The sequence below is a fragment of the Desmodus rotundus genome, chromosome 3, assembly GCF_022682495.2.
Source record: "Desmodus rotundus isolate HL8 chromosome 3, HLdesRot8A.1, whole genome shotgun sequence".
Taxonomy (NCBI): Eukaryota; Metazoa; Chordata; class Mammalia; order Chiroptera; family Phyllostomidae; genus Desmodus; species Desmodus rotundus.
In genome coordinates, this window is record NC_071389.1 from 38,487,064 (window position 1) to 38,500,521 (window position 13,458).

The 13,458-nt window shown below is 41.0% G+C and overlaps 1 protein-coding gene across 2 annotated transcripts in view; it reads left to right on the plus strand.

Annotated features, from left to right (window-relative positions):
* The window catches only part of C8A (complement C8 alpha chain), a 56,418-nt gene that overhangs the window by 1,124 nt on the left and 41,836 nt on the right, over positions 1–13,458 (plus strand). The window contains exon 2 of one of the 2 annotated variants that reach the window (XM_024571265.4): positions 8,705–8,807. In XM_024571265.4, the coding sequence (XP_024427033.2) occupies positions 8,705–8,807 (103 nt within the window). The remainder of the gene's footprint in view (positions 1–8,704; positions 8,808–13,458) is intronic. The other variant, XM_045204133.3, reaches the window with a different exon arrangement.

Consider the following 13,458-nt stretch of genomic DNA (forward strand, 5'->3'; position numbering starts at 1 on the left):
AATAAAGGCAAGGGAACTGTGGTAAAGGAAATCTCTGCTGAGATACTCTTAATTATAGAAGATTATCATTGTAATCCTTTTTGAAAGTGAACAAAGGGTCCTGATGTTTGATGAACTTATCAAATAAGACAAATCAGTGAAGAGGCAAATTCGAAGTCAAGGCAAAAGAGAACCAATTAAATAACTTACAAAGTGCTGAAGTAGGAAATCATGAGGTCTCTGCGTCTAATGCTAGTGTGCCTGACCCTGGCTTTGAAAACGGAAAGCTGCACGGTGAGATTGCGCTGTGTGCAAATTCTGGCACAGGTATTTAGTGTTTGTGTGACCTCAGGCAAGTTATGTACACTTTCTGAGTTAGAAGGTGGGAGAGAAGTAACAGGAAGAATTAAATGCATGAAAAGTACTTAGAACAATGCCGAGTTCTGAGTCAGCATCCAGTGGAAACTGTTGCCAGTGGCTGTGTGAATGTTGTTGTCATTTTGGTTATTTACGTTCACTCCGAGGGTTGAAAGAAATTAGCACAAATGTATCATGTGCCAGTTGGGTCTTTTAGCTCGGTCAGTGATTTCAAACTTTAAAAATTTAACAATGGCACCTTGTCTTCTTCCCCCCAAAACAAAATCTTAAATCATCACCATTGTTTTAAAATATTTTTCTCAAAAAAGCCATTTTTCTATTAAGATTTTATAATAAGCAAATGGTTAAGCATGAACTAATAATAGTAAAAGTATATCATTAAAATGTAGAAGAATATCATGTTTTCAATGTTAGGGTTCATATTGATTTTATTAAATATTCCAAGTGTGCTAGGTGCTATGTGGTGGACTAAATAGATAAGTTGCTACACTCAAGGAATTTATAGTGTAGTGATAGAATCAGTCAGTAAACATTCAAACAAAACATTTCAGTAGAATTTGTGATAACTACTAGGAAGGAAACAAACAGGGCCCTTGGTTGGAGGACATCAGAGCAATCTGAAGCTAGGCCGGTTGGGGGCGGGGTTTCTGTAGGGCTGGCATTGAAGCTGAGAGGCCATGGAGGTTAAGGAGGGGAGAATGGAGAGATCAGCACGTGTTAAGACTTTACAGTGGAGATGGCTGGTCATGCTGGCGGACCAGAAGGATGGGAGGAGCAGGGACTGTGCCATGAGAGGATGTCAAAAAGTGGGCAGCGGCCAGATCACAGAGGGCCCAGGGCACCGTGATGAGGAATTTGGGCTTTAGTCTATATGTAGTAAAAAACAACCAACCACTGGATGGTCTTGTAAAAGATCGATATTACCTGATTTCTGATTTTAAAAAGTCATCCTCGTAGCTATGCAAAGAAGGGACGAGAGGAAGGTGAAGTGGAAGGTCTTGGCTCCCTGGAGGTCACAGCGATGATCTAGATGAGAGATAATGCACCTTAAATTAGGACAGGGGCAGTACAGACAGATGGGAGGGAAGATACTTGAGGTACATTTTGAAGGTAATATTATTGACAAAAATTTCCCAAGGACTGGTTGTGGGGGCTAGGGGAAGTAAGGAATGAAAGACCCTGCTAGGTAACTGGCTTGAGCAATCGTGTGCCAGGGTGGTTGCACTTACTGCCAGTTAAAAGGAGAACATTAAGAGTTTATATTTGAAGCCATTAAGTTTGCCACACCTGAGAGATACCTAATGGAGGTATAACATGGGCGGTCAGATAAATAAAACAGGATTTCAGAGCAGTGGTCCAAGTTGAAGATCCAAATTTAGGAGGCATTAATATGGATGGTACGCGTAGCTCAGGAAATGGAGAGTGAGAAAAGAGTGAGAAAAGCAGAAGAAAGAAGAAAGGTTTGCACCCAGAGGAATTTCAGTTTTTAGAAAAGTCAAAGAGAACTGGCCACTGAGGTAGGAGGGGAGCAAGGAAGTGTAGTGTGAATGGAGTCCAAAGAGGAAAGATTTCAAGGAGGAAACTGGTTAACAGAGAGCAAGTAAAATCAACCCAGAGAACTCTCCACTGGATTTAGCAACAGGAAGGTCACTGGAGACTCAGCACTTTCAAAGTCAAACTTAAAACACTTCAGTTTCACTAATCAACAAAACAAACAAATAAGCAAAATATAACCAAAGACACTAAAATTGAGAAAAGGCCGACAGAGACCAGAGGGGAGAGGGGAGGGAATTTCAGGGGAAGAGTGAAGGGTTTGTAGGAACAATTATAAAGGACACATGGACAATAAGGTGGGGAGGGATGGAAACAGGAGGGAGGTGGAGAGGGCTGGGCGTTAGGCTGGGGTGGGGGGAAGGCAGGAACTGTAGTTGAACAACAATAAAATTAAAGAAAAAAATTACTTCAGTTTCACGATGTAATTTCCATGTAACTGAATAGAACTGGCTCAAGATGATATAATTAGTGACAATCAGCTTTGAATATGAGCTGAGCCAACATATTAGGTGCCCTTCTCTGGCGATAATTAGGGTTAGGGTTTCTGACCTTCTAGTTTAGGACTGGTAGCTAATTAATTATTTTGTGATCTAAATTGCTGAAGTGGCCACAATCTGGGGTTGAGCATTGGACTTGCAAGCTATATGTTCATCTCCAGGCTTTATGCCCTTTGCCCAATGTGCCACCCTATTTAAAAAGGCAGATTGGAAGCATCTCACCAGTACACAGCCCTATAAAGCTTAGGCATTCAATGCATTTTGAGTAAGATGGAGAGTTTGATGAGCACGTATAGGGTGAGAAGGTTGGAGATAAGAAACTAACGTGTATGTTAGGGTTATGCTTAGAGCTTTTACATACATAATTTCATTCTATATTCAAAACAGTTTTACAAGTTTTGATTATCCCTGTTTTTAGTGATAAGAAAATTGAAGTTCAGTAAGTAGCAGAAGCTGGGTTTCAACTCATGTTTGTTGGACTCTAAACCCCTTTCTGTTATATCAGTGTTTCTTCAACTGTGTTACATAGTCTTACAAATGTTACTTGAAGAAATGACACATGTTCAAAAAGTTACATAAATGCTGGGTTGAGTAAACCAAGAGCCTTTAATATGTCATTGGGCATTTTAAATCTCCAAAAGTAGGGTGTCGTATGCAATTTATCCAAATGTAGCTAGCCGTGTAACTTTCCTTTTCCTCTGCCACCTCAGGTACATCTCTCAGGAACTGGTGCTCCAGAAGGAACACTTGGAGTGGCCCTCTGTAGCACTATATTAACTTGCGTCATTCTACAGAGGAAAAACTAAAAGCCAGATAGTTAAATAAACGTGAACATAGTTGCACAGCAAGGTACATGCCAACTGAAAACTAGAATCAAAGACTCCCGAGTCCCAGGGCTCTATATTAAGTGTCTTATTGCTCGAGATTTTCAGTAGCTGGGAGATGCTTTAAAACCATTTGCCAAGATTTGCTAGGCCACAGATTTATTAATGGTTCCTAAAGTCATTGAAAAATGGATACAATTCTTTTGGAAAGCCACTGGGCTGTAAGTGTCATAAGCTTTAAAAATCACTTCTATTCTTCAACTCAGCCATCCCATTGTGTAGGATATATCTTCAATATGTAACTTAGAATACAGAAAACCTGGGTGCTCGATAATCTAATTTCTTGATATTAGGGCAGTGAAACAATGTGTAGCCATCGTAAACAGTTTACATTTCTGCTGCAACATCAAGTGGAAAGGCAGGATATAAAATGCAATACTCAGAATGACCTCAACTAGGTTATGAAAATAAAGAGTGAACGGAACTAGGGCGGAATATTAATGTTGGTAGGAACTGGGGCATTTTTTTCATTCATTATCTTTTCTATGTTCTCTTTAATGAGAATGTACCACTTTTATAATCAGCGAAAATAAACTACATTTAAAAATTCATTGGAGTGATAAGAGAATAGGCTGGTCATATTGCTAGTGGTTAGAAGGTTGGAGCCCTGTAATGATTTAATGAATGGTCTCGTGTACCTTTTGTACTCTTGCTGCAGTGATAGCATTACTGTGTGTGCCTCTGTCTAGACATCATGTCACAAAGCTTTTAAAACTGCAGCAACACAGCTCTGCTCTGTCTAGGCTTCTGCTTCCATCCATTACTACTGTTTCCTTCCATTTTGACATCATAATGCAGTCTCTGTGGGCTGACAATGACATTATCTTGACAATTCTACAGTGAGATGCAGAACTAATGCTGGAGACATTTTCTGCTCCCAAACATTCTCTCCCACCTTGTGATGATTAGAACCCTTGTCTTTCTCCATATTCCTATGCTTCAAACTTTTGTTATTAGGACAATTTATTGGCAAAATGACACATGGACCAAACCTTGAGCCATTTGAATGTCTAGATTCCAGAATTATTTAATTAGATTCTAACTAAAAATTCGATTTAAATAAATTTCAAAATAATGCAATCTATTTCTCATAAATTGTTCTAATTCTTTCCTTTCTATCCCTTTTCTTTCCTTTCCTTCCTCTCCCCCTCCCCTTTTTATTTCTTCCTTTCTTCCCTTCCTTCATTTTTTCCTTTCCTAAATATTTACTGAGCTCTTTACTTGGGTCTGGGGCCATGATAGGTGCTGGGACTTCAGTAACAAATATAAAGTCAGTACTTGCCTTCATCAAGCTTGTAATCTGATGGAGAAACCAGAAATTATACAAATATTACAAGTGTGATAATTAAATGTTGAGAAAATGCACAGAGCTTGACCAAATCATATGAAGTGAGGTATCTAAACAGTTTGGGTAGTGAGCAATGCTTCCTTAGGAATTGATGTGTGTGATGAGAATGAAAGAAATCTAGGAGTTGACCAAGTACAGAGATAGATCATTGGATTCATCCAGGATTGGCTTCTGCAGGTAGGTGTGGTGAAGGGAACAGTGGTATCCAGGAATTTAGGATATAATTAGGATTTTAAAATTATAAGTCATGGAATAAAAACTAGTTATAAAGGAAAATAAAAAGAGAGAGAGCTTAGGAGTCAAGAGAAGGGAGGCCCAATGAGGTCCAAACAAAAGAGTGACGGGAATTCTTGAGCATGTAAGATAGAAGAGAAGAGGCGGTGGAGCCCCAAAGAACTAACTCGCAGATGACTTGTGAGTTAGTGATTTGCAGGAGAAGCTGTTTCAGAAAGTGAGAAGGTGCAGGATGTGACCCTGGACGATAGTGGAGTGAAAAAGAAAGGCCACTGAAGAGGAGGAAAAGAAGCAACTGAGAGGCCAGAGTGTTGGATGGCTCATTTATAGGGATGACGAGGGCTTCCAGCGCCACGAAAGAAGTTGGAGCAGAGATGAATATTGTGAGTTGAGCCCTGAAGTTTTCTTTGAAGGGACAGTAGGGGTGGTGTCCTATGCGCACTAGCACCCTTTCATAGACCACAGTGTTCCCAAAGTGTGGTCTGCAGCACTCAGGCAGTCCCTCAGATCTTTTCAGTGAGGGGGGTCCTGTGAGTTCTAAACAACTTCACAAAAACCCTAGGACGTGGGACCTTTCGCTGTGCTTCCCTTTGCACTAATGGTGACAAAGCATCGGCAGGTTAGACTACCGTGGCCTTAGTACGAGTCAAGGGAGTAGCACCAAACTCTCAGGACAGAAATGAAGTTTTACTTGAGAAAGTCCTTTCTGAGACAGCAAAACTCATTAGCTGTATTGCGCATCAGTCTTTAAACGCATGTTATATAAATATCCCACGTGTCGAAACGGGAAGAACACGTGGAGCCCTGCTGCCGCCCTGAAGTGTGAAGGCTGTCTGGTGAAAAGCAGTCGTTTGTGCTGCAAGTAAAGTAGCCGCCTCTTCCTGGGACGGTGTTTTTCCTCAGCGGAATAGCTGTCACACTAGTTACTCAGGCTTAGACATTTGGCAGGCTTTGTCTCAGAATGAACAGAGAGCCCATCACTTCAAGTAAATCAAATAATGTTATTGTTACCAATGACAAAAGTTGAGCTTTTAAGCAAATATTAAAAATTTGAAAAACATATCCACTACTATGAGCTTGAGAACATCACAGGCAATCTTAATAAATCTGTCTTTTTATATTGTATAACAATGTATTAATATTTTAAAAATATGTATAATTAGTGAGTCATTAGTTTCAAATTTCCAGTGCCTAATGATACAAAAATCATGAATGGGTATTAGATCCATTCAAAGTGTACATAGACCAATGGGTTTAATGTAACAGGGTCCAAAATAATTCACTGATATGTTTTCAGATTCCACATTGCAACTAACATTTAAGGAATTATCCCTTGTCAACTTTTGGGGTAGTATCCAAAGCACATCCACAGTTACCTGAAAAGACTATTAAAACATTCCTCAGCTGCATAACTTTTTTAACTACATAAATATACAGGGCTGGATTTTTTTCATAGCATTCAACCAAAGGAACATACACCAATGGATTGGATGAAGAAGCGAAAATGAGAACCTGGCTGTTTTCTACTAACCAGACATTAAAGATATTTGCAGAAATGGAAAACAATGACACTTTTCACTAATTATTATTTTTGGAAATGTATTTTTAAATAAACATATGTTAAATAAGGGTTGTTATTATAATATTAAATAGATAAATATATGTTTTGAAATTTTCTCAGTTCTGATTTTGAATTTTGAGAATATCAATAGATCTAGCCCACTTAAACAAAAGCTCTTTGGAGTCCCCAGTGACATGTTAGAGTGTGAAAGGGTCCTGGGACCCCGGTTTGAGAACGAGTGTTAAAGGTAGTCACTTTCTGACTATTTCATGGCTCCCTGTCCAGGGTGTCAGCCTAGGTGTCATCATTCATCATGAGTAGTGGCTCTGGCAGAAGTAGCATGAGATTGGGAGCACTCTTTTTTTTTTGTTCCTGCACTAGGGAGATGGTTGTTCCATTCATCATAGCAGAGGCTGCCTGGTTCTCAGAGGTTGTGGCAATTCTGGTGGTGACAGACAACCTTCCAACTTTGTCCAGTGGGCTGACCAGGCTTTGAAGCCACAGGAGCAGTGGCCATGCTACGGAAAGAGGCTCAGGCTTGGAGCCAGGCAAACAGGAGGAGGAACAGGAAATGGGCTTTGCCATCAAGCCAACTGGTTCAAATTCTGCCTTTGTCAACCCTGGGCTATGACAACAGGGGTTACTTAGCTTTTAAGAATCTCGACTTTCTTTTATGCAAAATAGGGCTGATAATATTTGCCTACTAGGATCATATAGAGATTAAATGAGATAATCCATGTAATGTTCTAGCATGTAATAATAAAAGCTAACCTTTAATAAACACTTCATAAGTATTTTCATGTGCTTTCAGTAATATTACCTATTAGGTAATATTATGTTTAACACAGTTCTACTGATGGGAGAGCTGTAGCTCACAGAAGTTAAATATCTGGCTCACGTTTTCAAAGTCAGCAGGTAGCTAAAATTCAAACTCAGTCCTCTCATCCCAGACCCTGTGTTTTTAACTACTGGACTTTCTGCTACTCTGGCTCTTCAAAAATGTTAGCCTTCCTCAGTACTTGTCACTCTAAAAGTAGGATTCACAAAGAATTAAAAGAGAGATTTTATATAAACCCTCTAGCGTCATACCTGCATACAGTAGGAGCATGATACAATTTGCACTCTTCATTTTCGAAAGTGTGATGGACTGGAAGGGGCATGTGCACAGATTTTTCCTCGGCTTAACCTTTGCATCTCAAAACTGATGCCGGGCGATGAAAAGAGTTCCAGAGACACACGGTGGTGCTGGTGGCAGAACGCTACGAATGTTCCTAGCGGCACTGAACCGCACACTTAAAAATGGTTAAGGTGGTAAATTTTATATTATTTGTACTTTACCACAATAAAAAAGATTGGAAAAGATGAAAGGGCAATAGGCCACATATGTTTTATTTTAAAAACAGCACATGTAATTCTTAAAAAGGAAGATAAAATCATTCAAGTGTTGGAAGTACCCTTAGAACCAAACCTTTCAAGTAGGAATAACTGAGCAGCAGTGGACACGCCCCTCCTCTCCCTGCTCTGTGTCCACTCCCACCGCTGGATAACTTGAAGGTTAAAGTAATATCTTACAATACTGTGTCAAGTTCTGCTGCTGTAGGTACCCAGATGCCCAAATCAATGGGCAAACTTTAAAACTTAAAAAATTCAGCCAATGTTGAGCTATTGAAAAAAAAAGGAAATCTTGCCATTTGTGAGAACATGGATGAACCTGGAGGACATGATGCTGTGCGAAAAAAGCCAGGCAGAGAAAGAGAATCCTGTATGATCTCTTTTATACATGGAATTTAAAAAGAGTCAGGGTCGCAGAACCAGAAAGCAGGTGACAGCGGGTGGTTACCGGGGGCTGAGGAGGGGAGATGGGGAGAGGCTGGTCAGAGACTACAAACATTTGGTTGTAGGATGACTAAGTTCTGGGTACAATGCACAGTGTCGTGACATTAGTTAATAGAACTGTTTTGTGTACTTGAAATTTGCTGTAAGAGTGGATACTGTGTTCTCGCCCTCCCCCAAAAAGGGAACTGTGAGGGGATGGACGTGTTAATGGGCTTCATGGTGGTAATTATTTCACAATGTGTATGTATATCAAGCCATGACATTGTATACCTGAGTATATACGTAATTTTTTCAATTATACCTCAATAAAACTGGGAAAAATTCAGCATCTTTTTTCATATTAAGAGAACTTTTTGCATTTTCAATAAGAAAAATAAAAATTGTCATAATACAAATTTTTTTTAACTGAAGCAGGGGTCTTTCTTCTCTTCAGCAGAGTGAGCCGGGATGCTGAGACTTCCATACCCACAGCAGTTAACTGCCAGATGAGCAGCTGGTCAGAGTGGACAGATTGTTTTCCATGCCAGGACAAAAAGGTAAGACATGGATGACCAGTTTGGGGGCATTTAATACTTGAGTTGTGTATTGGGCCTTCCAACGGAGATAAGCAGCCAGGTCTATAATTCTGGAGGTCTGGGGAGAAATTGGGTCTAGAAATAGGTACTTGGAAGCCATGGACATGAGGATGGTCGAACTTTTCTCTGCCTCTCCTGATTTTGTTTGGAAGGCATTATGAGGTGAGGCTGCAAAAGATGTGTATGTTACGGCTTATATGCAGAGAAGTGGTTATTTGGACAGGGGCACACTGGTCTCTGATGGCTTCTCTCGGTCCTGACCAATCTATTGCCTTCTAGTGTGGGTCATCTGGAAGGGCCAATGGAGGAGTACCAACATGCCTAGCTGTCTATGACCTATGGTGAGCTGAGATAAACCAGAGCATGCCAGAGAGGATGTTTTGGAGGATTCCACTTTCATACGTTGAAAAGGCTGACACACCCAATGAACAGATGTGCTTCTGTCTTGCATGTCTAAGTGTTTTTGAGTGGTCCACGATAGTGGGTAAACTCGGTGGCACACCAAGGGAAGGCAGACGTTGGGAGCACTTCCCAACACTGTTCTGCCAGGAAGCAATATTAAAATTCTGACTTTGATCAGAATCCCTGGCTCATGGTGATGATAAAATGCAGACTAGCTTCTATTCTGTTTTATTAGTTTTCCAGCTCTCTACAGACAGTACATGCCTTTGCTGGACACACCCAGGGCAGGATGCACCCAGGTACCTGCCCCCCGTGCCCCTGTACCCTGCTGCCTGAACCATATCTAACTGGCACACCCTACTGTCAACCATAAATGTTTAGGCTCCAACTTTACAGTTTAGATTCTGTCGATGCATATTATTTGCTGTGTTACTTTGGGCATATTTTTTAACCTCTCTATGTCTTCGATTCCTTATCTACAAGTGAGAAAAGTAACAATGCTTACATCATAGCCTTATTGTAAGCATTAAGTGAGTAATGCACGCAAAGTGCTTTTCATAGCATCTGGCACACGTTAGCTGTTTTCATAACTTCTGTCTGTGCCACTTCAACTCCATGTCCACTGCTTGAGTCAAACCCTGCCCTTCTCTTATGTGAGTTTTGCTGATTTGGCTGATGGTCCTTTTTACTCCAAACGCACTCTTCAAGTAGATGTGAAAATGCTTGTGAATGAGCTGTTCAAAACCACAGAGTGGTGGAAACACAATGTGGACCTAGTTTATTCAACATCAAAGCCTGAACGTCATTGTTCTGCCTCTCCCATCTTGGAGATATGCTGGAAATTCCTAGACTGGCCTCCAAATGCTCATTTTGCTTTGAGATCCTGTATTCTTTCTCTGGGTCTGCTTTAAGAAATTGCCACAAATAACAGAAATCTATTCTCTCCCAATTCTGGAGACCAGATATCTGAAACTTCGTCGGCAAGTTTACGCTCCCTCTGGAGGCTCCAGGGGAGAATCTGTCTCTTGACTTTTTGAGTTTCTGGTGGCTGTGGGCAATCCTTGACCGGCGGCTGCATCGCTCCAGTCTCTGCCTTCTCAGTCACACTGCCTCCTGCGCCTCCTTTGTGCGCCTGTGTGCAATCTCCCTCTGCCTTCCTCCTGTGAGGACACAGCGGAGGCGTGCCAGGCTTACCCGGACACTCCGGACTCATCTCATCTCGAACACCCGAATGTCGTTTGCGAGACCCTTTTTCCAAATGAAGTAGAATTTACAACTTTCAAGGGTTAGGGCTTGATTTCTTTGTATGGCTGTTATTTAACCTACTCTATATCCCAAGCTGCATTTTTTTCTCATATGTTGCAGGTTAGATAGCATATAGCACAGATGAATGACTTATAGGTTAAATCAGAATTGAATGACTTTCTTAAGTAACTCTTCAAATAATTAAATCCTGCTGTTTAAGTAAAAGGCACTCGAGTTTCTCTTTATTAATGTGTTTCTTCCTCTCAAAATCACACAAAGATGTGCATTTCTGGAAAGAAACATTATCTACTAGCTAAAGAAAGGAAATTATGTCTTAATGATACAAACCACAGGCTACAGCATGAAGTCCCTCAGGGAATGTCTGTGCCAACCTTTCTGCAACACGATGTCTTTATTATTTGGTAACAACCTAGAAAATAGGGAGCTGGTGGGAACAAACCTCATGTTTGCACCATCATTCCCAGTAAGGAATCACAGGAAGGATAACAATGCAATTGGCAGTCACTATTTATTAAATCACTTTTACATACCAGGCACTGTGCTAATGCTTTAAATAAATTGTCTTATTTGACCTTCACAGCCAGCTATACATGATGGACATCATCGTGCCCTTTGCTTGGGTCACGCATTAAGAAAGTGGCAGAGCCTAGATTTAAAACTTTATCAGTGTGATTCTAAAGTGCCCATGTGCCTGACCACTTCATTCTATAGCCACTCCCTGAACTGTATGGAGAATAAAGATGATATCAGAGGTCACCTAATCCAATTCCCACTCAGTCATAAACCCTTCTGGAGTAGCCCAAGAGTGGCCTACAAGAAGGATGGCGATGTGGTCAGTGTGAGTGCTGGCTGTCAGCAAGCAGGTGCAGTGCTGATTTCTTTACATGTATTGTCACTGATCTCTGCGACACTCTCAGACATATCTCCTTTTACAGATGAGGAAACTGAGGGTCAGGGATGTTAAGCAATTTACCCAGTAACACATATATAGTAAGTGGTAGAACTGGAATTCCAACCCGGTTGAAAATGGGATTTATAATAGTACATAACCTCCCAAACTTGTAAGGATTAAATGAGACAAAGAATGTGAAGTGTTTGGCCAAGAGTAAGCACTCAATACGTGGTAGCTACTGGCACCATTTTCACCATGTTGGTAACTGCAAGTCTGAAAACGCTGGTGAACCTTTTAAAGAGGCAAAAAGAGAATTGGCTCTAAGTCGGTTTGCTGAGCACTCCTTTATTTACTGCATTGTGGGGCAAGATGTGGGTGGAAAATGAAAATATCCTCATATCTCCAAATTGATCACTAACTATAATCCTTCCACAGAGTTCACGAATCTCTTACTGCTACTGTTAACTGAAAGGCAGGGAAGGCAAATGGGAGGTGTGATCTTTGTCTCTTGTTGCTGCCTCTGCCTCTCTGCTCATGAGCAGTTAAGTAGGCAGAAGTGGGCAAGAGGAAAGAGAGGGGAAGCTGTGCTGCTTCACACTCACCTGCCAATCACAGGGAAAAGACTGCATGATAAAAATGCTGATATAGAAACCACTTCTGTTCCCTGAGCGCCAATGATATGCCAGGCCCAGGGCTGGGTGCTTCCTCACTTAGTTCTCACAAAACCCTTTCGAGGTGAGGTGTCATCACATCCATATTACATGTTAGAAACCAGGAGTTCAGAGAAGTAGATGACTTGCTCGGGGTCAGTTGGTAAATGAACCTGGGATCTGAACCCAAGTCAGTCTAATTCTCATGTCCAGGCTCTTTCAAATGTAGGACACAGTAAAAGAACTTTTGGCAATTGTTATTAGTAAGGTCAACTAAGTCAACCATCTTGTTTTACAGATTGGAAACTGAGGCACAGAGTATCAAGCACTGATACTTTACACAGCAAGCAAGAAAATAGATTCTGGTTAGGAACCCATATCTCTTGCCACTCAAATCATTGCCTTTCTACTTACTAACATTCTTGAAGGAGGAGTCTGAGAAGCTGATTCAAGGTCAGAGGCAGCAGAAAATATGGGGCTCCACATTGCCTTCTTGAATATAGCTTGAATATAGCTCTCTATACAGCCTGTTTTGTATTGTTATGTATTTTATGTCCTTAGCTAGACTCTAAGCTTCTTGAAGGCAGGGATGTTCAGCTTTCTCCTTCTCCAGTATCATGAAATCATAGAGCTCCAAGATTGGTGTGCATTTTTATTTTTTCTATCCTTCTTTCAATAAGCATTATTCATCTGCAGTCAGAGCTAGAGCCAGAGCCTCAGATGATATCTTCAGAGCTCTCTTTGTCTACCTCTTGCATGGGCTCTTTCTACACAGTAGGCAAGATGACCACTTGACGCCCGCAGTTCCCAGTAACTTCAGTAAAAAGAAATGGTCTTTTCCAATAGTTCTGAAAGAAAACCCTCAAAGGGCTCCGATTACCTTAAGGTTGTGCCATGAACTGATCCTTGAGTCAGTCATTGCAATATGACAGATATGGTGCTCAGGTTGCCCCACCTGGTTCATACCTAGACATGCCCCCATCCCTGAGGGGTGAGGCCACCCCCACTGAACCATATGAGCTATGTCTCAAGGAAAGAGGATGACATGACAAGAAGAAATGCTGCAAAGGAAAAGCAGCAAATGTCTTCTAAGAGTGCCTCCTGTGTACCTGACAACACATCAAAGGGTCAAGTGTACAAAGCCAAATAAGACATGGTCCTTCCTTTCTCTACCTTTGCTTCCATATGCAAATTGTTCCTAAACTAGTGAGAAAGGTAAACAAACAAATGGACAATCTATCACAACTTTATATGACAAGATCTAGGAAGAGAGGAATGCACAGGTAAGTGTGCAATGTTACTTAGTTAGGAAAGGCTGTCAGATGAGCTAAGCCACAGATCTTGAAAGATGTGTAGGAATTAACTAGGTGAAAAAAGAGGGGAAGGAGGTTCTTCCTAGCAA